Source organism: Salvelinus sp. IW2-2015, linkage group LG15 (assembly GCF_002910315.2).
Source record: "Salvelinus sp. IW2-2015 linkage group LG15, ASM291031v2, whole genome shotgun sequence".
Lineage (NCBI taxonomy): Eukaryota > Metazoa > Chordata > Actinopteri > Salmoniformes > Salmonidae > Salvelinus > Salvelinus sp. IW2-2015.
Window position 1 is genome coordinate 20,260,252 of NC_036855.1, and position 26,196 is coordinate 20,286,447.

Below are 26,196 nucleotides of genomic sequence, written 5' to 3' on the forward strand. Positions count from 1 at the left end.
GCACCAAAACTCTCCACTCACAGAAACAMCAGCATCCCAGGCCCTTGTGATGGCTGGTAAAATAGAGCACTGAGCTGGCTGTGTCTCTACAATCTGACATTAAAATCTCAAAAATATCACTTGACTCATGTCTTCAAGTATGATTTTGTTATATTTCATGTGCAAATACATTTGAAAGAACAAATACATTCTACCTCAATAAACACACATGCTTTCATTTGCAGTAGCTCATCATCCTCATTTCAGTGCAACGTTTGGAAGACCTGACCCCTGACACCAGTGTGTCACTTACCAGGACATCCCTGAGACAATACTATCTGACTGAACTTTGTGCCTGTCTAAGGCATGTTTCCAAATTGAGAGCTATTGAGATTTTGTCTTAATCTAACAGAAGAAGGGAGAGGGAGGCAGCAACGGCATTCTCACAAAAACAACACATACTTTTGTTATGCTAATTACGCTAGCTAATTACATGTGACAACACAGTTACAAGCGGCGATGTGAGTGATTGAAATTGCAACCATATCTCCTTTATTGACATGCATCTAAAAAATCATAACTTAGAATGAATGAGCAACTCAAACAGCTGTAGTGTTGCTTTACTGTAACACTGAACTGACCTACTGTAGTGTTGCTTTACTGTAACACTGAACTGACCTACTGTAGTGTGAACAACACCGTGCCGACAAGTTTAATTTAACTGGGAACACTATCATGACGATTACCAGTGTATTGTTTCCAGTATACTAGCATAAAAACAATTCCAAATGATCAAATCGTGACCAAGTAAATATCTCCCAATACATAAAAACTGTGGCAACATAGGCCACCCACTGAAATGTAATATATAACAACACCATTTAAAAAGGGACTGATGATTGATGGGGTAAGAATCTTCACCCTTACTTTTATCTGAAATTTAAACACACGTGCAACAACAAGAGAAGTGGATGTGTACTGTATGTGTGTGTGTTTGTAGGAATCATTTGGAATGTGAAGGTGATAGGGAATGTTTCAGACTGAGAGCAACAAACCTCCCACTGGGCACAGATGTCAGTTCAACATCTAGTTTTGATTTACATTTGGTCGAGTAAAAAAAAAAATAATGTAATTGGATTTAAGTTAAAAGTTGGGTGAAAAAAACCAAAATGCCCTTACATTGATGACTTTTTTGCAAATCCAATCAGTTTTCCACGTTGATTCAACGACATCTCGTAGATTTTTCTGGTTGAAATAAAGTGGAAACAACATGATTTTACCATGGGCTATCTGTATTATATTCTATGTGTGGTCTTCAAATGTACAGATGTAGGATCTTKATTTGATCACTCTTTTGTTGTGGAGATTTTTCCTGCACCACAGGAAATGCAGATGAGCTTTGTGATTTACATAAATGCACTGAAAACCCACACTAACACACGGTTTTAAATATTTTTTATTTATTTAACCTTTATTTAACTAGGCATGTCAGTTAAGAACAAATTCTTATTTACAATGACGGCCTACACCGGCCAAACCCGGATGACGCTGGGCCAATTGTGCGCCGCCCTATGGGACTCCCAATCATGGCCGGTTGTGATACAGCCTGGGTTATATTAACCTCTTGGCGTATTGTACTTTTCACATAGCCAAATTAAAATCCTTTTGCTGCAGGATTATTTTGCTGCGACAATACTGGTCAAATTAAGATCCTATGTCTGTATAGGCAGTGGATGTTTTATATGTGCATTTTCACATCAATGTACATCAATGTCCATGATAGGGAGGTGTTAGTCCTATTGGTCCATTGTGTGTTGGGGAGGGGAAGGGGGAGGGTCTGCCTTTCAGTCTGTCTGTCGGCGTAGGAGGGGGCTTACTCCATCTCTCAGTCTGAGAAGAGACTAGCAAAAGACTTGCGTAGGTTGCGTATGGTCTCAGCCTTCACCTCATCCTGGCTAAGGCTGGCCCGTGGCGTTGGGGTTTCTGGAATGTTGAAGGCATTGGTAAGAGACTGGGATTTGCTATAAAGAGAGGAAATGGCAATAGAGGAGAGGAAGAGGCTATTAAAGTCATGCAGCAAACCCATGTAATGGTAAGAAGTGTAGGGTGTAATGGTAAGAAGTGTAGAGCATGGCTGGAGAAAGAAAGAAAGAGACCATACATAGGGGATAGACAGAGTTCCTTCAGTATGTATGGACATTCCTTACTTAACTGATTCAGTGCCCTGATCAGCTCAACTTTATATGTATACTGAATGATTGATCTGGATGCAAAGGCATGCTTTTTTAATCATCCCCCATCCCCCCTCCCCTTGACCAGTGTTCCTAGTTCCATGTTCTGGACTCGACGCCACAAACATAAATTAATTGAAGAAATTGCTTGCAGTTGTCTTTCAGTCAGTCAACTTTGGTACAACATACTATGGGGAGTCGCACTCTCACGACTTCGGTTGGAGGAGCTACAATCACACCTGACAAGGCCAATGAAATCCACGCCACACTGGAAGCCCTGTCTTCCACAGGTGATAAGTGTGAGGTTCGGATTCATTCCCTCAATTATTCCACTATTTACCTCGGTGTGAACAGGAACAATTCACGCTACTAAAACAAACAATTGGAAAACGAGACTGTCTTAAGTCACGTCAACTAAACTGTCTGTTAATAGTAGAGCGTGCTCACCCCCTGGACGTTGTGTGCTTGTCACACCCTGACCTTAGAGATCCTTTTTATGTCTCTTTTTGGTTTGGTCAGGGTGTGATTTGGGGTGGGCATTCTATGTTTTGTTTTTCTATGATTTTCTATTTCTATGTTTTGGCCGGGTATGGTTCTCAATCAGGAACAGCTGTCTATCGTTGTCTCTGATTGGGAACCATACTTAGGTAGCCCTTTTTCCACAACTGGTTTTGTGGGAAGATGACTTTGTTTAGGGCACTTTGCTTTTGAGCTTCACGGTTTGTTTTTGTAGTGTTTATTGTTTTGTTTGGCGTCATTTTGATTAAAAAAAAGAAAATGTACGCTCACCACGCTGCACCTTGGTCCTCTCCTTTCAACAGCCGTGACAGTGCTGAAGTTTGTACTTTGTTCTCATAAGTTTCCTAATCACAAACAATGAATTATTCTTCAAATGGCTTTGCCTGGCTATAGCAATAACTAAGACAAAACTACTAACAAGCCGGATTCGCGACCATGCCCCAGTATATTAAAAGATAATGTTTGTTGTCTTGTATGTCTCAGCTCGGTGCATGCTCAGGATGCTCTCGCTCAAATCAGTTTGTGTGCAAGACTAAGAGACGGCTTGCACTGTTCCCCAACTAGTCCACGGCTCAGGTTCTCTTGACAATCATGTAGCATTCCTTACGGAGCTTGGTGTTTCCAATAGTGACTTCCTCTCCTGGGTACCCGTACCTTGGCTGAGTCGGAGTTGCGGAACGCAGAGATGGATCGGGTGCTTGGTCGACTAGAATGTCTACCGGCTCCTGTGCGCTCTGTCGACAGTTATGGGAGTCTATTCAAAGAGAGAGGGCAACCAGGTTATGTGAATATCCCCCTACCGCCTGTGTCTGCCTTGGTTAAGCACCGCTTGCCTCTCATCGCAGAAGGGTCTGGGTCCCACCTCAGGGATTCGGACGTACGTAGACTTTCGAGACCAGGCTAGCTAACGAGCACTGCATAACGGGCTTGCCAGGTTAGTTAACTTGCTGAGGCGAGCTAGCTACTGCTAGCTATTCCGGCTTCCTAACGGTGGAATTGCTTGGGTAACTCTCTTGTTTAGTATACCTATCTACCATTAAGTCGCTTGGTTATTCTAAATGGGCGGTGCTACCGCAGCCATTGCCGGAGCCCCCTGTGTCCATAAGGGACTGGGCTTCATCCAAGACAATACAGTCACGGAATCACAACTACATTTGGAAGCTTGTCAATGTTTAAAGGGACATTTAAAAAAGGTTCTACTTCATATTCAGCATCTCCAGCACCACATGTGAAAATGGCACGTTTCTATGCTTTGTAGTAAACAAGAAAGAGGAAGATAAGTGTTTCCAATGACATCATCAACCAATTAGTAGACAATTAGTTAGCAATGCCTACGCATAATTGGTTAAAAAGCACACAATACACACCAATGATGTCATTGGAAATCTTCCTCTATCTTTTTTACTACAAAACATGCATTACCGGTCAAAAGTTTTAGAACACCTACTCAATGAAGGGTTTTTCTTAATTTTTACTATTTTCATCAAAACTATGAAATAAGACATATGGAATCATGTAGTAACCAAAAAAGTGTTAAACAAATCAAAATACACTTTATATTTGAGATTCTTCAAATAGCCACCCTTTGGCAAACTACCTGCCCTCCAGGACATCTACACCACTCGATGTCACAGGAAGGCCAAAAAGATCATCAAGGACATCAACCACCCGAGCCATTGCCTGTTCACCCCGCTATCATCCAGAAGGCGAGGTCAGTACAGGTGCATCAAAGCTGGGACCGAGAGACTGAAAAACAGCTTCTACCGCAAGGCCATCAGACTGTTAAACAGCCATCACTAACATTGAGTGGCTGCTGCCAACATACTGACTTAAATCTCTAGCCACTTTAATAATTAAAAATTGGATGTAATAAATGTATCACTAGTCACTTTAAACAATGCCACTTTTTATAATGTTTACATACCCTACATTACTCATCTCATATGTATATACCGTACTCTATACCATCTACTGCATCTTTGCCTATGCCGTTCGGCCATCGCTCATCCATATATTTATATTTATATGTACATATTCTTATTCATTCCTTTACACTTGTGTGTAAAAGGTAGTTGTGAAATTGTTAGATTACTTGTTAGATATTACTACATGGTCGGAACTAGAAGCACAAGCATTTCGCTACACTCACATTAACATCTGCTAACCAAGTGTATGTGACCAATAAAATTTGATTTGATTTGCCTTGATGACAGCTTTGCACACTCTTGGCATTCTCTCAACCAGCTTCATGAGGTAGTCACCTGGAATGCATTTCAATTAACAGGTGTGCCTTGTTAAAAGTTAATTTGTGGAATTTCTTTCCTTCTTAATGCGTTTGAGCCAATCAGTTGTGTTGTGACAAGGTAGGGGTGGTATACAGAAGATAGCCCTATTTGGTAAAAGACCATACTATGGCAAGAACAGCTCAAACAAGAWGAGAGAAACGACAGTCCATCATTACTTTAAGACTTGAAGGTCAGTCAATCCGGAAAATTTCAAGAACTCTGAAAGTTTCTTCAAGTGCAGTCGTAAAAACCATCAAGCGCTATGATGAAACTGGCTCTCATGAGGACCACCACAGGAATGGAAGACCTAGAGTTACCAGCCTCAGAAATGCGCAGTGATGTCTATTGTTCTCGATGAGGGACCCGTGACCTGTTGGGAATGGACGCTCTGGCGCAACAGTGTCTTCGGACCCTCCTTTACACGTTCTGCCAGTGGTTCTGATTCAGCTCACGCTGGAGAGGGTGTGCCGGGAGGGCTTACTATTGGTTCTTGTGGCTCCTCGTTGGCCCAAGCAGTCTTTGTTCGTGGAGATCATTTGCCTTTTAGGCAGGGACCCGTGGCAACTCCCATTGCGTAGCAACCTGTTGTCCCAGGCACACGGGCAGGTTTGGAATGCAAGGACGGAGATTTGATTCCTATGGGCCTGGCCCCTGAGAGGGCCAATCTGATGGCTAGAGGTTTACCTCTGAATGTTATTTCTACCATTCAGTCCGCAAGGGCGCCCTCCAGAAGAGGGCTGTATGCGTATAAGTGGTTGAGCTCTGGTGCCAAGATAAAGGGCTGGTTCCTTTTCAGTCCGGGCATTCTCCACTTTAAACGTGTACATGGCTGCTATCACTGATTGTGCGGTTCCTGAAAAGTGTACTTTTATGGGGCTTGATGATGGTTTTGGAGGCAACCCCCTTGAGCCTCTGGAGTTGATGGATCTGAAGATCCTCTCGCACAAAACCTCCCTGCTCATGGCTTTGGCATCAGCTAAACATGTTGGGGACCTCCACGCGTTATCCGTACACCCTTCCTGTACTCAATTCGCCCCGGGCGACTCTACGGTGATGTTATGTCCAAATACGGCCTTCGCCCTGAAAGTCATGACTGTGTCTTACAGGTCCTTAGCTTTGAGCAATTTCCATTTTCGCCTCCTCCTTTTGCTTCTGAAGAGCAACAGTGGTTACATGCCCTGTGTCCGGTGCAAGCTTTTCGCAAGTACATTGAACTGACCTGGGATATCCGGTTATGTGACCAGCTTTTTGTCTGTTTGCTAATCCAGCTCGCAGCAGGACGCTCTCTAAGCAGTGTCTCTTCCAATGGATTGCGGAGGCTATCACGCTGGCATATAGCAGAAAGTGGCAAGGGTTACCTACCAGGGGTGTGGCTGCATCTTGGCCGTTGTTTAAAGGGTTGACCGTAGGAGATATTTGTCCTGCGGCAAGTTGGGCATCACCACACACTTTCGTGAGGTTTTATCGCTTGGATGTCACTGCTCCCAGTAAAGCCCATAGGGTGCTTACCGCTGGAACAGGGGAAAGTCACTATGCAGCGGGCCGTTTGCACAATACCCAGACTGCCGCATCTGGCGGGGTCAGGTCTGGGTGGTCTGCCATGGACCGTTTCATTTAGTATCAATCAGGATCAACTTAGGGCGTGATTATATTTCCACATAGTATGTTGAACCGAAGTTGACTGATTGAAAGGGAACATAACGTTAGGATTATAACTAATGTTCCCTGAAGGAGGGAAACGAGGTACAACACCTGTTTGGCCCCGTGCCACCCGTTCCTGGGCTCAGTGAAGAGTAGTATTAAATTGAAGGAATTAATCCTTTGCCTCACGCTTATCACCTGTGGAGGCGGTGCTTCCAGCGAGGCGCGAATTTCATTGTCAGGCGTGATTGTAGATCCGCGAAAGTGCAACTCCCCATAGTATGTTGTACCTCATTTCCTTCCTTCAGGGAACAGTAGTTAAATTCATAACATTACATTTTGACTGTTAATAGCTTGTTAAAGCCATATTTTCTATGCAATATACACTAGAAGCGTACATCATTTACTACATAATGAAACCTGCATAACCCTTTCCTTGACCCTTTCCACATTGCCCTCTATCACATGTTTTAAGGAACACTGCTTTAGTTGTAAATTATGTAGTGTTATTTAAACTCTCCTTTCCATGAGTCACTAGAGAATTACCAGGACATTAAACATGGTCAATGGTACTTAATAAAATGTCAACCAGCCTTTTGGTGGCCCTAAACGAAAAGTTGTTGGAAAATTGCACCTTGTTTATTCTACTATTCTGATGCTCATCAGTAAGTTGAGACCCTGACTGAGTTACAAAACTATATATTATAGTTATTATTTTTGGGTGGTTGGGACACCCTAGCAGCCGTGGGGCCCTAAGTGGTTGTTTATGTCGCATATGCCTAGGGTCGGCCCTGACCAACCTCTCATCCATAAAATCTAGCATTATCCAAAATAAGTCCTTGTAATTTCAAGTGCAACATGAAAATGAATAATGAGCAGGAAAAGTGTGAACATTCCATTGGAATCGTCTTGAAAAGACTTGTTCATGCACACTCAGTCCAAACATTTGGATCAAATAACAAATCGCACTGTAAACATCTGATAACATATCCCATGACAAACTATAGCTACATTGATTTGCAAATTCAATATCTAGCCTACAGTACAGATATAACACCATCATGCACATCAATCCCCTTGATGAGATAAAAATAAATGAAAGCTAAATCTAGAACACAGAATCCTCTCGTCAGTTAATTACTCATCCTTATCTCGAATGAGATAGACAGAGCATCCTGTGTYGCTCACAAAAACAGCCAAAAACAATAGGAGGATGTTACATCCAATATTGAGCTATTGAGTAATACAGTTGGGATACACTGAGCAAAAAGTATATTGGCATTGAATGTTTTGGAAAGCTTTATGAAAGTTTTGCTTACTTCAGTGGAGGGGTGGCTCCCATAGCAGGAGGGTCCTGGTTGGGCTTCTGTGGGGGATGGGGCTTCTGCTGCAGAGGGGGTTTTCCTCCCGGGTCTCCCTGGCCCTGGGCACTAAGGCGGGGCTGCTGAGTGGTGGGGGCCCCAGTGCGACCTTGCTGGGCTGGAGCCCTCTGCTGCTGGGGGCCCTGGGGGCCTCCTCCCTGGGACTGCTGCCTGGCAGGCTGGCCTGGCTTCTGCTGGGGCCTCTGCTGGGGCTGGCCCCCTGTGGACTTCTGGCCCATGCCTCCAAGGGGGGGGCTCTGCTGCAGCTGGGGACCTGACTGCTGTGGCCTCTGGTTTTGAGGGGAGCCCCCCAGGCTCATGGATCGCTGGGGGGATCCCTGACCAGGGGGCTGGGCTTTTGCAGGGGCCTGGCCTTGGGGAGAGGGGCGCTGCTGGGAGGGGGCTCCTTGGCGAGGGGTGGCAGTGCCGGTGGGTGTCTGTTGTGGGCCACCTGAAGGAGACAGAGCACTGTTTATCCTGTACCTATTAAGCAATCTTTTTTTTTTTTTTTTACAATTTAGCTATCATGTTACCAGCTAAAGAACAAAAGCAAGTGTCCATTGGAATTTTTGGGCCTTAATATTACAGAGCCATCTTCTTACCTTGTGGAGAAGGGCGTTGCTGAGCCTGTGGCACTTTGGGTTGTGAGATAGGCTGAGAGGATGCAGCTTTCTGCATGGCCAACATGTTACAATGAGACACAAAGTTAATGGGTTACACATACAAACCAAATATACTGTCCAATTAACAATAAAGACCACTCATCTAAACATACTCCTTTTGACAAATATTGACTCATTTTAAGTCTATTAGACTGAGTGGTGGTTAGCAATAGTGTAACCTGTGCAGCTGTGGGACGGACAGGAGAGGGACTTGCAGTGCGTGGGACTGTCTGGTTCATTTTGGAGATGACCAGGTCTGCAATTTGAGCACGGTCTTCATCCTGCTGGTCTCCAATCAGAGGCATGGAGCAACCCACCACCTGAGAGAACGAGATGGGGAAACACAAATCAAATTGTATTAGTCACATGCGGCGATTACATCAGCTGTAGACCTTACAGTGAAATGCTTACTTACAAGCCCATAACCAACAATGCAGTTTAAAAAATACGAATAAGAAATAAAAGTAACAAGTAGTTAAAGAGCAGCAGTAAAATAACAATAGCGAGACTATATACAAGAGGTACCGGTACAGAGTCAATGTGCGGGGGCACTGATTAGTCGAGGTAACTGAGGTAATATGTACATGTAGGTAGAGTTATTAAAGGGACTATGCATAGATAATAAGAGAGTAGCAGCGGCGTAAAAGAGAGAGGGGGGGGGGGAAATGCAAATAGTCTAGGTAGCCACAAGGTATTACAATGTTGTTACCAGTGTAATTACAGTGTTACTACACAGTTTAAGAATGCTTAAATTGCGAGCCTTTCCCAATAATGCAGTATTCAATATCAAAATAGTACAGAAGCCATGAAGCCCAAGGCAAAAAAATACCACTTAGCCTCTTGGAATGATCTCATTTGAATGACTTAGTATCTTGTTTGAACAACTTAGTATCCCGTTTGAATTACTTCATTGTTATTTTGCCTAATTAGACCTCTTTTGTTATGCAGCTTGTTGCACCATGTAATGGTTGGTGCAGCCATTCATTCATGATTCTATTCATTGATATGATTATTCATTGACAGTTCTTTGATAGCCTAAAGCAGGGCTGCTTTTGAATGCCAGAACATGTAAGTGGGCGTGTGTTGAGTGTGGAGCAGCGAGAAACAAACGGTGCCTTCTTCTCCCGCTCCAATTTTGCTCTGGTACTGCTCAGCCACAAGCTCTGGTACTGCTCAGCCACAAGCTCTGGGCCTGCTCTGCCACAAGCTCTGGTACTGCTCAGCCAAAAGCTCTGGTACTGCTCAGCCACAAGCTCTGGTACTGCTCAGCCACAAGCTCTGGGCCTGCTCAGCCACAAGCTCTGGGCCTGCTCTGCCACAAGCTCTGGTACTGCTCAGCCACAAGCTCTGGTACTGCTCAGCCACAAGCTCTGGGCCTGCTCTGCTTAGCATTTTATATTTCCTTTATCACTAGTCTTTTATTATGCCTATTCGGTTGTAATTATTTATCCCCCCCCCATCCACAGTAGCCTATATCTAGTTTATATTCTACTTTCTAACGTTAGGAAATGTCATTTCTATTTTGAAGGACTTCAAATGTATTCACGCATGTTTTTAGGTAGGCAATACATAGGCTACTGTGAAATCTATTTGAGATTTTCTTGGAATAGAATCAATTTAATTAAGCTAAAATATCTTAAATAAATCGTAAATAATAAAGGCCAGTATCAACTTCTTTTCATGAATAAAAGGGAAGAAATAAACTCAAGCAAACACCAATAAGCTTCACATGTGGATTGAAAGTGGGAAAGTCGCTCTACAAATGAAATATTATTATTATAAAGACAAAGAAATACACATGTAAAAGCTTATTTACATAAAGGACTATTAGTGGGAATATAGCCATAATATAAACAAGAGAAAGGAGAATGGAATACATTTGAAAATCCTAAAATGTACAAATACAATGAGACAATGTGCTTTGTGCTATTTTTTTTACTTTTTTTTGATTGGAGAAAGAAAATAAGCAGAACGCCAGTATGGTGCAATAAACTTTAGTGAACTATTTACAGAAAAGATATACAAAATAATACATAGGGGCAAATCAGCCTGAATAGCAGGACGCACAACAGCAATGCGTTTTGACTACTAATTCATATGCACATTGCATCTAAAACTGTTATTTTTAGGGGTCCATCTAAGTTCATTCCACCTGGGCCTATTGACCCAGCTTTGGATATGTACTACAGACTGGTGCATAAAGACATATCCAAGCTACAGGTCTTAAATGTCCAGAATGCCCCCTCTATAGTCATCCGCCTAGTGGACAAGGGAGGCGCTGTTACTGTACAAGACTACACTGTCTAAAAGACTGAAGTACTCAGGCAACTGAATGAGCAGACGTTCTATAAAAGATTCACTAAAAACCCCACAAAAAAGCTTCTGTCATTGAGGGCATGCACAATGGTCATATCACCAAAAGAGAACACAGATTGGTGTGTAAAAAACAGCTCCACGCTGTCAATCGGCAGTCCCTAAAATACTCTTTAATTATCTTAATCCCCAAAGGGACAGGACGAATCTTCTTTGCAATGTCAGACCAGATTTGGCAGCAGGCATGAAGATCTCTATTCAATGTCAAATTCCCTGATTGATAAATATGCCCCTATGTATTGTGACACTTTCGTTTACCAAATACTCCACAATTAGACATTAGTTAAACTTCTTCCTGCTAATAAAAACACCAAATCCATCCATTACGCACAGATCTCCCTCTCAAGCGCTCCTTCTTAGGAGCTTTGCCTTATCACCAAATGAATAGGTTGTTGTCATCGGTGCTATTGAAAATTGGATAGCTTATTTATGTTTCAGTAAACCATTAGCCAACAATTCAAAGATTAAATTAATTGTCATCATGAAAGTTTATTATCGCTTCATTTTATTTTGGTGATAAAATGTATTTTTTTTTTGTTATTGTGAACTGTAGTCTATAAAAAGTTACCCCTTTCAATTGAAGCCCTATCAGAGGAGATTCTGATAGGCTAATAAAAGCATGTTGTTCGCAGCATATACCAGCCTATAATTTCTGAAGTTTATTCATTTATTGGGGATGGATACTTTAACTGTAAGTTTAGTAATTCTATTGATGGAAAACTTGTTTACCTCTTGTGTCGCACACATTTAGTTCAACATTTGATTATAGCTCACAATCAAGCATAGCCGCAGGAAATAGGGTGCTGAAGGTGCTGCATCACCCCCTGCAAAATCAGAATAAAAAATATTTATTAATAAAAATATACAGTTGAAGTCGGAAGTTTACATACACTTAGGTTGGAGTCATTAAAACTTGTTTTTCAACCACTCCACAAATGCATTGTTAACAAACAATACATTTGTGCATGACACAAGTAATTTTCCCAACGATTATTTACAGACAGATTATTTAACTTATAATTCACTGTATCACAATTCCAGTGGGTCAGAAGTTTACATACACTAAGTTGACTGTGCCTTTAAACAGCTTGGAAAATTCCAGAAAATGATGTCATGGCTTTAGAAGCTTCTGATAGGCTAATTGACATAAGTTGAGTCAATTGGAGGTGTACCTGTGGATGCATTTCAAGGCCTACCTTCAAACTCAGTGCCTCTTTGCTTGACATCATGGGAAAATCAAAATAACTCAGCCAAGAGCTCAGAAAGAATTGTAGACCTCCACAAGTCTGGTTCATCCTTGAGAGCAATTTCCAAACACCTGAAGGTACCACGTTCATCTGTACAAACAATAGTATGCAAGTATAAACACCATGGGACCACGCAGCCTTCATACCACTCAGGAAGTAGACGCGTTCTGTCTCCTAGAGATGAACATACTTTGGTGCAAAAAGTGGAAATCAATCCCAGAACAACAGCAAAGGACCTTGTGAAGATGCTGGAGGAAACGGGTACAAAAGTAACTATATCCACAGTAAAACGTGTCCTATATCGACATGACCGCTCAGCAAGGAAGAAGCCACTGCTCCAAAACCTTCATAAAAAAGCCAGACTACGGTTTGCAACTGCACACGGGGACAAAGATCGTACTTTTTGGAGAAATGTCCTCTGGTTTGATGAAACAAAAATGCATGAGGGCCTAGTGCACTTCACAAAATATATGGCATCATGAGGAAAGGAAATTATGTGGATATATTGAAGCAACATCTCAAGATATCGGTCAGGAAGTTAAAGCTTGGTCGCAAATGGGTCTTCCAAATGGACAATGACCCCAAGCATACTTCCAAAGTTGTGGCAAAATGGCTTAAGGACAACAAAGTCAAGGTATTGGKGTGGCCATCACAAAGCCCTGACCTCAARCCTATAGAAKATTTGTGGGCAGAACTGAAAAAGCGTGTGCGAGCAAGGAGGCCTACAAACCTGACTCAGTTACACCAGCTCRGTCAGGAGGAATGGGCCAAAATTCACCCAACTTATTGTGGGAAGCTTGTGGAAGTCTACCCGAAACGTTTGACCCAAGTTAAACAATTTAAAGGCAATGCTACCAAATACTAATTGAGTGTATGTAAACTTCTGACACACTGGGAATGTGATGAAGGAAATAAAAGCTGAAATGAATCATTCTCTCTACTATTATTCTGACATTTCACATTATTAAACTAAAGTGGTGATCCTAACTGACCTAAGACAGGGAACTTTTACTCGGATTAAAATTCAGGAATTGTGAAAAACTGAGTTTAAATGTATTTTGCTAAGGTGTATGTAAACTTCCGACTTCAACTGTATATAAATATTTGACTACAAAATAAGTGCATTGGGCCTTTTACTAGTATTAGTGGAGCAATATAGTAGATATAGTTGTTGCCTGTCCCTTTCCCTGCGATTGTCATTCTAATGGTATCCAGAAAGAATAAAACCCTTTCCTCAAACATTTACATCAAAAGGTGAAAAGTTATGGGCAAAGCCACAAAATATTCAAARTAAATATTTTTCTTGATCAAATAACAGAGAAAACAACCACTTTTTGTGCAGTATTAATTGTTTTCTTTCTCCAGTCAAACCTAATTCTAAGCTTTTAAAATATATTCCATTTTTCCTCTTGTTTATATTGTGGCTTTATTCCCACTAACATTTATTTATGTAATTAAGCTTCCACATGCATATTTTTCTGTCTTTATAATAATAATAATTCATTTGTAGAGTTTATTGGTGTTTGAGATTATTTATTCCCTTTATTTAATGAAAATAAACTGATACTGGCCTTTATTATTTATTTTAGCTTAACTAAATGGATTTATATTGTGGTGTTTCTATTCCAAGAAAAATGTAAATACATTGTACAGTAGCCTATGTATTGCCCACCTAAAACATCTGTTAATACATTAGAAGTTCTTCAAAATAGAAACTACATATCCTAATGTTAGAAAGTAGAATATAAACTAGATATAGGCTACTCTGGGCGGGGTAGGCTAAATAATTACATCCAAATAGGCCTAATTAAAATAATACTGATAAAGGAAACAAAAATGCTAGACAGAGCACGCCCAGAGCTTGTGGCTGAGCAGTACCAGAGTGAAATTGGAGCGGGAGAGAAGCTGCTCAATTACTCTCTGCTCCTTGCTCCACACTCACCCACTTACATGCTCTGGCCTTCAGTCCTGCTTTAGGCTATCAAAAAACTGTCAATTCATAATCATATCAGTGGATGGAATTAGTGAATGAATGGCTGCAGCAACCATTACACGGTCTGACAAGCTGCATAACAAATTAGGCCTAATTAGACAAAGGAACAATGAAGTTGTTTCGAACGAGATACTAAGATGTTCAAATAAGATATTATTATTTTTGGGGGTCTTGGGCTTCAGGGCTTCCGTAAAATACTATAAATATTTTTTTTAAATAAAAAAACATGCGAAATAAGAAAGAAAACTGGAGAGTGTAAGCTATATAATAAGTATAAGAGCAAAATTGTTAACAATACTTCTAATCCTTTTACCTCTATAATGTAATCCTTGCCATCTTTTCCATGCAGAGCCTCCACAGCGCACATATCCAAACCGCCAAACACCTCAGAGCAGGAGTCCACCCACATCCGATACCTACGATGTTGGAGAACACTGCTAGTAACTACTAAACGCACTGCTGTCTGTCTGATGCACAAAAGCCCAGTCTGTGTTAACACTCACCTGTCTGACATGGCTATCTGTTCCAGCATAGCTGAACCAGTGTTTGTTTTCCAGTTCCCTGAAATTGATGTCCGCCTGATAAACAGACAAGATCTACCGTTTAGCATGTTCTCTGTTGATCATATTATTCACATCAATGTTGGGATATGCAGAATAAATTATCTGTAGCCTGTGCTGAATAGCTTGGGGATTTGTAGAATGGATTGACCTCAGTCACTACAACAAGGAGCTTATTTTTTTCACTCACATGTAGGCCTTGTAATTGTCTCCGATCTTCTGGATGCGGACATCGTACTTTGCATCGATGAAAGGTTCAGATGTGGCATAGGTCTTGGTCAGGGCAACAACACTGGCAATATCTTGGAAGTCATATTGATTGTCCACTTTCACCTGCAGGGTAGAGTCATGATTGAATAAGATTATGTCAATAYTATTGATTTGTGAAGCATAAACACTAATCCAGGCCTACTTTGTATCATTTAAAATCAGAAACAAGAGCAGTCCAGTCCTACCTTCCCTATCCCTGAGTGGGCGTGGCCCATTTTCACCACCACAGGGAAACCAGGAGTGGTAATCTGCAGCAAAAGACAACACAACATCCCCATTGGAAAACATCATACTACACAGGCTCCAGACATGCAGGTAGGTTTGTGGCCAGGTAGGTTTGTTTGACTAAAGAGAATGTATAGCACAGCATTTCTTAGTAAATTGCTAATTGAGTAAACTGTAAACTCAAATTGACCTGCTGTTATTTGTTAAATGTGCCAGGATGCAGTTAAATAACAAAGTATCATCACGTTTTAATGTGCATTCGGAAAGCATTAAGATCCCTTCCCTTTTTCCCACATTTTGTTACGTTACACCCTTATTCAAAAAAGGATTCAATTACTTATTTTTCTCATCAATCTACACACAACACCCAATAATCACAAAATGAAAGCAGTTTTTCGCAAAATTTTGCAAATTATTACAAATAAAAAACCGAAATACCGTATTTACATAAGTATTCAGACCCTTTGCTATGAGACTCGAAATTGAGCTCAGTTGCATCCTGTTTCCATTGATCATCCTTGAGATGTTTCTAAAACTTGATTGGAGTCCACCTGTGGTAAATTCAATTGATTGGGCATGATTTGGAAAGGCACACACCTGTCTATATAAGGTCAAACAGTTGACAGTGCATGTAAGAGCAAGAACCAAGCCATGAGGTCGTAGGAATTGTTCGTAGAGCTCTGAGACAGGATTTTGTCGATGCACAGATCTGGGGAAGGGTACCAAAAAAATGTTTGCAGTAAAATGTTTGCAGTTCCCATTCTTAAATGGAAGAAGTTAAGAACCACCATGACTCTTCCTAGAGCTGGCCGCCAGGACAAACTGAGCAAACGGGGGAGAAGGGCTTTGGTCAGGGAGGTGACTAAGAACCTGATTGTGACTCTAACAGAGCTCCAGAGTTCCTCTGTGGCAGGAGAACCGTCCAGAAGGACAACCATCTCTGCAGCACTCCACCAATCAGGCCTTTATGGTAGAGTGCCCAGACAGAAGCCACTCCTCAGTAAAAGGCACATGACAGCCCGCTTGGAGTACTCTCAGATCATGAGAAACATGAGAAACAAAATTCTCTGGTCTGATGAAACCAAGATTGAACTCTTTGGCCCTGAATGCCAAGTGTCACGTCTGGAGGAAACCTGGCACCATCCCTAGGGTGAAGCATGGTGGTGGCAACATCATGCTGTGGGGATGTTTTTCAGCTACAGGGACTAGGAGACTAGTCAGGATCGAGGGAAAGATGAACGGAGCAAAGTACAGCGAGATCCTTGATGAAAACCTGCTCCAGAGCGCTCAGGACCTCAGACTGGGGGTAAGCATTCACCTTCCAACAGGACAACAACCTTAAGCACACAGCCAAGACAACACAGGAGTGGCTTCGGGACTAGTCTCTGAATGTTCTTGAGTGGCCCAGCCAGAGCCCGGACATGAACCCGATCGAACATCTCTGGAGAGACCAGAAAATCGCTGTGCAGCGATGCTCCCCATCCAACCTGACAGCGCTTAAGAGGATCTTTAGAGAATGGYATAAACTCCCCAAATACAGGTGTGCCAGGCTTGTAGCATCATACCCGAGGCTGTAATCGCTGCAAAAGGTGCTTCAACAAAGTACTGCGTAAAGGGTATGAATACCAATGTAAATGTTAGAATATGTGTGATTATGCTGAGGGCATCATGAGCCCAAACAGCAGCAGTAAAACTTTCAGAGTTATGGAGCGATTCATGTTGATCATTGAGGCGAGCTGCGCCGAGAGCAGACCAGCGACTGCGGGTGTGGAGGGGGGCAACACTGCGGCAGCACAGACACTGATCTCATTGCAGTGCTACTGAGGGGATCCATAGGGCGCAGGAATAATCAAACCCACTCTGGCTCTACTGCGACCTGTACACATGAACCCTCAGTCTAATCAGAGACAATATTAAGATTGATTGTTGTGATAGATCTGAGATGGATTATTGATGTGTGCTAGCTTTGTCCTTTTCTTACTGGACACAGAAATGTGTTATTCTAACAGAAGGGCCACCTAATAGTCTTTGCTTAGGTCTGTTTAGTGTGAAGACATGGCCATGTCGTGGTGGGGGGAGGAGTAGAGGGAAGCAGATGGCAAAACACCCACCATTTCTCTGTGGTTGGGATAGTAAACCTGCTCGATCAGTGGGAATTCCTCTGGTCCCAGTTGCTTGTACAATCTCACCATATTAGCAAACTGAAACGAGACACGATAATACACAAGAGGTGACTTTTTCAGTTAAATCAAAAGTCATGATCTGTCTAGCAGTCATGGCTGTTTACTTGAATTAGATTAGGCTCAGAAAGCAAACAACAAACAATTGAATCTGCTTTAAATTGCCACGCTTACCACCCATGGTTTGTCACAGAAGTTGTAGACAGAGTGTAGAGAGTTTACACCCGTGAGACCAGCATACTGTAACCCAATCACTATGTGTCGGTGGTCTCCATTCTTGGCCATACTGAAGGCATGCTGCCTAACCAGCACAAAGTCTGGCCTGAAACACCTTGAAAATTTAAAAATCACACATTACCAATACATTATATTCAAACAGACATGTCAACATTTTATTCTGCCTTTTGCACTTGAAAATAACAAGAAACCATGCATATCTTGTAACATAAGCAATCAGGACACACTTATAATATTGTCGCGCCCTGATCTGTTTCACCTGTTCCTGTGATTGTCTCCACCCCCTCCAGGTGTCGCTTATTTTCCCCAGTGTATTTATCCCTGTGTTTCCTGTCTCTCTGTGCCAGTTCGTCTTGTATGTTAGTCAAGTCAACCAGTGTTTTTTTCCCATTCTCCTTTTGCTATTCTCTATTTGATAGTCTTCCCGGTTTTGACCCCTGCCGGACTCTGGACTACTTTCCCACCTGCTTGATCATCCTGCCTGCCCTGACCTTGATTCTGCCTGCCCTCTGGTACCTGCCTGCCCTCTGGTACCTGCCCTCTGGTACTCTGAACTGGTTTTGACCCATTTGCCTGTCCACGACCATTCTCTTGCCTTACCCTTTTGGATTAATAAATATTGTAAGACTCCAACAATCTGCCTCCTGTGTCTGCATCTGGGTCTCGCCTTGTGTCATGATAGATATTTGTGTCTGATTATCTTAAACATCATGTAGAACACTGTATTCAAAGGATGTACAGTAGACTTACTTGGTCACCATGGTTCCATTCCGGATTGCTTCGATATCAACACTATAGCCCCCTGTAGCATGCGCTATTAGGTTGATTTCAGAGAAGTCAGCCTGAGTGGACAACATCCGTGTTAATCCAAGTCAAACCTCAATGTGATCATAACAGGGACATGTTACGGTTATAGTTCACTGCAAAAATCAACGTTTTCCAGGCGTGATGAAATTAGATTTTTTCCATTTCTTTGGAGTTGAGACAGGTGGCTCTACAAAATAGATGGTGTGGAACATTGATTCATCTTCACATTAGCCCACTTAAGAGATCAGAATTGTCTGACAGACTTTGATTTTGGAGTGAACTACTCTATTACTTCAATGGCTTTGTCCCCAAAAACTGAGGCAGAAGGTAGCCATTATCACCTCCACAGATAATGAGACATGCTGAGACTCATGGGGTGCATAGTGGAAACACTCTAATGCAACATAAAAGGAGCAGACAGAAATAGGAGACATTGAAAATGCCGGTAGAGAAAATAATCCAGAAGCATTTTCAAGTCTTCATTTACAAAGCACAGAGGGTAGCATTAACTTCATTGTTCTATAAAGTCACCACCGGGTATAAATGTTTTGGGGTCCATGAGATCATTTTATTTTCCATGGATATTGTTAGCAGATTCAGAGTGACCTATTTCCTTAATATATTTGACAAATATGACAACATTATTATCACACTTGATAATTATCCAACTGTCAGTCCGCTTAACATAGTTCAACTATACAGTATGTGCATGTCTTGGGATTTCTTTGATTCATTGTTTATTGCATACAGTAAGTGCAGGTCTGCAGCACCCATGTACACTCCTAGAAAAAACGGTTTCAAAAGAGTTCTTCAGCTGTTCCRTTTGAAAAACCCTTTTTGGTTCCGGGTATAACTATTTTGGGTTCCATGTAAAACCCTCTGTGTAAAGGGTTTTTACATGGAACCCAAAAGGGTTCTACCTGGAACCAAAAATGATTTTTAAAAGGGTTCCCCTATGGCGACAGCTGAAGAAGCATTTTAGGTTCTAGATAGTACTTTTTTTTCTAAGAGTGTAGATGCAGGGGTTGTCTATCTGTGTGCTTCAAGCCCTGTACTCAATAACACCCATCATGAGGTGACCTGTGAGTTTCATTGGCTGTTCTATAACCTCAAATCTCCTCTCTCCATCTCTGATATAAAATAGACAATTAAAATAACAAAGGTGAACAAGCAACCCACCTGTTCCACCTTAATGTCAAATTCACCATGAATCTTTTTACCTTTGAAGACCTTTACCCTAGAGAAGAAAGGCAAGAGAAAATATTTGAATTGCATAAAACCTAGGACTACTTTGGAGAGTAGTTTTGTAATGCTATCTCACACGCATACTTGATGTACAGTGCCTTCAGAAAGTATTCACACCCCTTGACCTTTTTTCACATTTTGTTGTGTTAATTAATACAAAAATGACAAGCTGAAATGTCTTGAGTCAATAAGTATTCAACCCAATTTTTATGGCAAGCCTAAATAAATTCTGGAGTAAAAATGTGCTTATCAAGTCACATAATAAGTTGCATGGACTCACTCTGTATGCAATAATAAAGTTTGACATGATTTTTTAATGACTACCTCTTCTCTGTACCCTACACATACAATTACAGTACGTTCGGAAAGTATTCAGACCCCTTGACTTTTTCCACATTTTGTTACGTTACTGCCTTATTCTAAAATATATAAAATAAAAGATTTTCCTCATCAATCCACACACATTATCCCACAATGACAAAGCGAAAACAGGTTTTTAGAAATGTTTGCAAATGTATTTAAATTTTTGAAAAACAGTGGCCTCCACCCTGACCAAGGCCCTTCTCCTCCAATTGCTCAGTTTGGCCGGGCGACCAGCTCTAGGAAGAGACTTGGTGGTTTGAAACTTCTTCCATTTAAGAATCCTGTGAATCAAAGAACTGTCTTCTTTGGGACCTTCAACGCTGCAGACATTTTTTGGTACCCTTCCCCAGATCTGTGACTCGACACAATCCTGTCTCGGAGCTCTACGGACAAGTCCTTCTAACTCATGCCTTGGTTTTTGCTCTGACATGCACTGCCAACTGTTGGAACTTATATAGACAGGTGTGCATCTTTTCAAATCATGTCCAATCAATTGAATTTACCACAGGTGGACTCCAATCAAGTTGTATAAACATCTCAAGGATGATACATTTTAACAGAATTCACCTGAGCTCAATTTCGAGTCTCATCGCAAAGGGTCTGAATAATTATATACATAAGATATTTTTACATTTTTTATTTCTAAATTTCTAAAAACCTGTTTTCGCTTTGTCATTATGAATGTTGTGTATAGATTGATGAGGAAAAAACAATTTAATACATTTTAGAATAAGGCTGTAATGTAACAAAATGTGGATAAAGTTAAGGGGTCTGAATAGTTTCCGAAGGCACTGATACTGTAAGGTCCCTCAGTCGAGCAGTGAATTTCAAACATCGATTCAACCACAAAGACCAAGGAGGTTTTCCAATGCCTCGCAAAGAAGGGCACCTATTGGTAGATGGGTAAAAAAGCAGACCTTGAATATCCCTTTGTACATGGTGAAGTTATTAATTACACTTTGGATGGTGTATCAATGCACCCTGTCACTACAAAGATACATGCGTCCTTCCTAACTCAATTTCTGGAGAGGAAGGAAACCGCTCAGGGACGTCGCCATGAGACCAATGGCGACTGTAAAACAGTTACAGCGTTTAATGGCTGTGATAGGAAAAAACTGAGGATGGATCAACAACATTGTAGTTACTCTATACTAACCTAAATGACAGAGTGAAAAGAAGGAAGTCTGTACAGAATACAAATATTTTAAAACAAGCATCCTGTTGCAATAGGCACTAAAGTAAAACAGCAAAAAATGTGGCAAAGAAACTAACTTGAATACAAAGTGTTCTAAGCACAGGCAGAATCCTAGAGGAGAACCTGGTTCAGTCTGCTTTCCAACAGACACTGGGAGACAAATTCACATTTCAGCAAGAAAATAACCTAAAACACAAGCCCAAATATACAATGGAGTTGTTTACCAAGATATCATTGAATGTTCCGGAGTGGCCTAGTCATAGTTTTGACTTAAATCGTCTTGAAAATCTATGGCAAGACTTGAAAATGGCTGTCTAGCAATGATCAACAACCAACTGAACAGAATTTGAAGATTTTTTTWAAGAATAATGAACAAATATTGTACAATCCAGGTGTGCAAAGCTCTTAGAGACTTACCTAGAAAAACTCACAGCTGTAATCTGCGCCAAAGATGATTCTAACATGTATTGAGTCAGGGGTGTGAATACTTTTGTAAATTAGATATTTCTGTATTTCATTTTCAATATATTTGCTAAAATTTCTAATAACATGTTTTCACTTTGTCATTATGGTGTATTGTGTGTAGATGGGTGAAAATCGACTTAATCGATTTTGAATTCAGGCTGTAACACAACAAGATGTAAAATAAGTCAAGGGGTATGAATACTTTCTGAAGTAACTGTAGATATACATGTATTATCAAATAAAACGAACCCAGTTTAACACACTGGAAAGGAACATGAACTATCATGGACCAAGAAATCATCATGGTATCTTACACATTTGGCCTAAGGTAAATACTGAATCATTTGGGGCTCTCATATGGGCTGATAAGCAGACCAAAAAAAAGTACATTCTGAATGTGCCCTTATTTGGCCTGACAGAACCATTTGAATATGTAGCCTAGTCTAGTTACCATGCCTGGCACAAGTGAGGCTATCTGGAATGTGCTGGTGGTACAAAAGTGCAATTGCACCATTTGCATTGCCCAAGACATCTTCATTATATCAGTGGCCTATGTAGGTATGATAATAACTGTGGATAACATTGATCAACACTGATTGTACAAAACATCAGGATCATCTGCTCTTTCCATGACATAGACTGACCAGGTGAATCAGGGGAATCCTGGTGAAGCTATGATCCCTTATTGATGTCATTCGTTAAATCCACTTCAATCATTGTAGATGAAGGGGAGGAGACAGGTTAAAGAATGATTTTTAAGCCTTGAGACAGTTGCAACATGGATTGTGTATGTGTGCTATTCAGACGGTGAATGGGCAAGACAAAATATTTAAGTGCCTTTGAATGGGGTATGGTAGTAGGTGCCAGGCACACCGGTTGAAGTGTGTCAAGAACTGCAACCCTGCTGGATTTTCACGCTCAACAGTTTCCCGTATGTATCAAAAATGGTCTACCACCCAAAGGACATCCACAACTGTGGGAAGCATTGGAGTCAACATGGGCCAGCATCCCTGTGGAATGCATTCGACGCCTTGTAGAGACCATCCCCCAACAAATTGAGGCTATTCTGATTGCAAAAGGGGGTGCAACTCAATATTAGGAAGGTGTTCCTAATGTTTTATTCACTCGGTGTACACTGTAGTCTGCAGCAGTTGGGCGGCAGGTAGCCTGGCGGTTAAGAGCGTTGGGACAGTAACCGAAAGGCCGCTGGTTTGAATCCCTGAGCCGACTAGGCGAAAGGCCCTTAACCCTAATTGCTCCTGTAAATTGCTCTGGATAAGAGTCTGCTAAATTAGTKAAATGTGGTCTCGTTGTGTGTGTGTGTGTGTGTTACTATCCTTGTGGGGACCAAACAATTGATTCGCATTCAAAATCCTAACCCTTAACCCCTAACCCAACCATAACGCCTAACCTAACCCCACATTCTAACCCTAACCCTAATTGTAACCCTATCCCTAAAATTAACCCCTAAGCCTAAAATAACCTTTTTCCTTGTGGGGACTGGCGAAATGTCCCCACTTGTCAGAATATTCCTTGTTTTACTATCCTTGTGAGGATATGTGTGCGTGTGTGTTATGACCATAGTAAAGATGAATTATATCCTAATGACGTTGTGTTTCTTGGTAGCATACTGACACCTATTTGAGTCTAGACAGGGGCCATAACGTGTAACCTTACACAGCACTCTCCTTACCAGTCTGTTTGTTGCTCATCAATTACCAGGAGTATCTTGGCACCAGAGGCAACGCCTGCTTTGTCTGCTACCTCGGTGACTTTCTCAGCAACAGCAGCAGTGGTTTGTTTGACAGCTTTAGTAAAGGAAGATAAAAATCCAGCTCCGGCTCCGCTGCCAGTGCCCTCCGACTGCTGGCTGGTAGACAGACGCCTCTCCGGTGGTCCAGGCGAACCTACTGCAGGGTCTTGCTGCGGCGGGTCAGGGCGTTGTAGATCAGTCATGTACCCATCGGGCAAATTGGACATAAAATTGCTGTCCGACAGCCGACGACGCAGGTAATTCATGTTGAATTTTTTTGTCTACGAAAAGGTGTATGGTGAATCCTCCTCTCTGATGCAAATGTATGAATTAGCCTACCAATAGCCTATAACACTATTTTGACATTTGAATCGAAGGATCAGTGGGAAATGTATCAACCCTGAGTCGCAGAAGAAAAAACAAGTTAAGTCGTTAAAATAGGTATCTCCATAAAATTATTTTATTTCCAAATCTATAGATTGGTTGGCCTGTATCCCCTTCAAGGTTTAGACCTCTTCAATTGACTCGAAGAAGGATTATCGGTCACGATGAGAAAACACAGTCAACACGAATATCTAAGCTTCGCCTACCTCAACCAATTGTCCAAATTCGAGCCGCATCCATCAAAACATTAGTGAGTGGCTGCGTAAAATAGATAACATGTGAGTCTGGCATCCACGTCCACTGACCATACAGGCCGTGCTTCGGTCTCTTTTCTAGGGAACGGAYGTTCCGTGATTTACACTTGGGTTTCCAGAATTTGTCTTATTGCATCACCCCTATCCAATCTTTCCTTCGAGGTTCGGCGCAGTTTTCCCGTCTATCCTGCGTCACTCCCTTGCATCCCTTTGAGAGGAGAGGGGCAGGTTGGGATGAGGGGTGGTGCTGAGGAGAGACGACTGAGGGGCGTTGCTCTCCTGTGGGGAGAATGACTGCGGGCACCCCCCATACAGGAAATGCGCCATATGTTGCCTATGCTCGTGATGAATTAAAAAAAGTTAATGAAGAAGTAATAGCCTAATAGCCATAGGTTTAGGCAGCTGTTCAGATTTTGATATTCAAGGATAGTAGTGGATTTAAAAAAATTGTGTGATGCATTATCATAGGCTGCACATTTATAGACAAAGCAAAGAGTGATTGTTGCTGAGAGCTGGACTTCTCTAAGCAGCCTGGTCCCATAGACTAGACGTAACATAGTAAACGTAATTCCCGGGCCTACCATATTAGTATGTCATGTTACTATTGGTAATGTTAATTAAGCCAGTAGGGTGGTTGGTCTGGGTGGATGGGTAGGCGTATAACGTGAATGTCTAGCAACCCGATTTCGAATTTCATCACAGACAACTTTAGCATTTTAGCTAATTAGCAACTTTTCAACTACTTACTACATTTGAGATACTTTTTAACTACTTAGCGTGTTAGCTAACCCTTCCCCTAAACCTAACCTTAACCCCTTTAGCTAACCCTTCCCCAACCCTTTAACCTAACTCCTGAACTTAATCCTAACCCCTAGCCTAGCTAACGTTAGCCAGCTAGGTAACATAGCCACCTAGCTAGAATTCGTAACGTATCATACATTTAAAAAGAAATTAACATACAGTTGAAGTCAGAAGTTTAAATGTATTTGGCTAAGGTGTATGTAAACTCAGTTTTCACAATTCCTGACATTTAATCCTAGTTAAAATTCCCTGTCTTAGGTCAGTTAGGATCACCACTTTATTTTAAGAATGTGAAATGTCAGAATAATAGTAGAGAGGATGATTTATTTCAGATTTTATTTATTTCATCACATTCCCAGTGGGTCAGAAGTTTACATACACTCAATTAGTATTTGGTAGCCTTGCCTTTAAATTGTTTAACTTGGGTCAAACGTTCCGGATAGCCTTCCACAAGCTTCCCACAATAAGTTGGGTGAATTTTGGCCCATTCCTCCTGACAGAGCTGGTGTAACTGAGTCAGGTTTGTAGGCCTCCTTGCTCGCACACACCTTTTCAGTTCTGCACACAAATTTTATATAGGATTGAGGTCAGGGCTTTGTGATGGCCACTCCAATACCTTGACTTTGTTGTCCTTTTTTGCCACAACTTTGGAAGTATGCTTGGGGTCATTGTCCATTTGGAAGACCCATTTGCGACCAAGCTTTAACTTCCTGACTGATGTCTTGAGATGTTGCTTCAATATATCCACATAATTTCCTTTCCTCATGATGCCATCCTTTTTGTGAAGTGCACCAGGACCTCCTGCGCAAAGCACCCCCACAACATGATGCTGCCACCCCCGTGCTTCACGGTTGGAATGGTGTTCTTCGGCTTGCAAGCCTCCCCCTTTTTCTTCCAAACATAACGATGGTCATTATCGCCAAACAGTTCTATTTTAGTTTTATCAGGTCAGAGGACATTTCTCCAAAAGGTACGATCTTTGTCCTCATGTGCAGTTGCAAAACGTAGTCTGTCTTTTTTATGGCGGTTTTGGAGCAGTGGCTTCTTCCTTGCTGAGCGGCCTTTCAGGTTATGTCGATATAGGACTCATTTTACTGTGGATATAGTTACTTTTGTACCTGTTTCCTCCAGCATCTTCACAAGGTCCTTTGCTGTTGTTCTGGGAT

At 41.7% G+C, this 26,196-nt stretch overlaps 1 protein-coding gene across 2 annotated transcripts; it reads right to left on the reverse strand.

Moving 5' to 3' along the window:
- Positions 1 to 508: 508 nt before the first annotated feature.
- LOC111973792 (synapsin-1-like) lies at positions 509 to 24,475 on the reverse strand. 2 transcript variants are annotated; one of them, XM_024001205.2, is made up of 13 exons: positions 23,532 to 24,475; positions 19,750 to 19,807; positions 18,514 to 18,605; positions 17,701 to 17,857; positions 17,458 to 17,547; positions 15,307 to 15,369; positions 15,042 to 15,184; positions 14,795 to 14,869; positions 14,605 to 14,707; positions 8,858 to 8,998; positions 8,619 to 8,688; positions 7,975 to 8,467; positions 509 to 1,962 (listed from the first exon to the last, which is right to left on the reverse strand). In XM_024001205.2, the coding sequence occupies exons 1-13, from the start codon at positions 23,855 to 23,857 to the stop codon at positions 1,935 to 1,937; spliced, it is 1,839 nt and encodes a 612-aa protein (XP_023856973.1). In that variant the 5' UTR covers positions 23,858 to 24,475; the 3' UTR covers positions 509 to 1,934. The 2 variants fall into 2 exon arrangements, with proteins under 2 accessions (XP_023856973.1, XP_023856972.1); XM_024001204.2 differs by having other exon boundaries at positions 509 to 2,000.
- Positions 24,476 to 26,196: the final 1,721 nt, after the last annotated feature.

Bases quoted from the DNA above. Each gene is read 5' to 3' on its own strand.
- LOC111973792 (XM_024001204.2), bottom strand. From the start codon at position 23,857: ATGAATTACCTGCGTCGTCGGCTGTCGGACAGCAATTTTATGTCCAAT. The intron at 17,858-18,513 runs GTAAGTCTACTG...TAAATTTTCAAG, and splicing joins AATGGAACCATGGTGACCAA to GTGTTTCAGGCCAGACTTTG. The intron at 15,185-15,306 runs GTAGGACTGGAC...TCTACCCTGCAG, and splicing joins CCCACTCAGGGATAGGGAAG to GTGAAAGTGGACAATCAATA.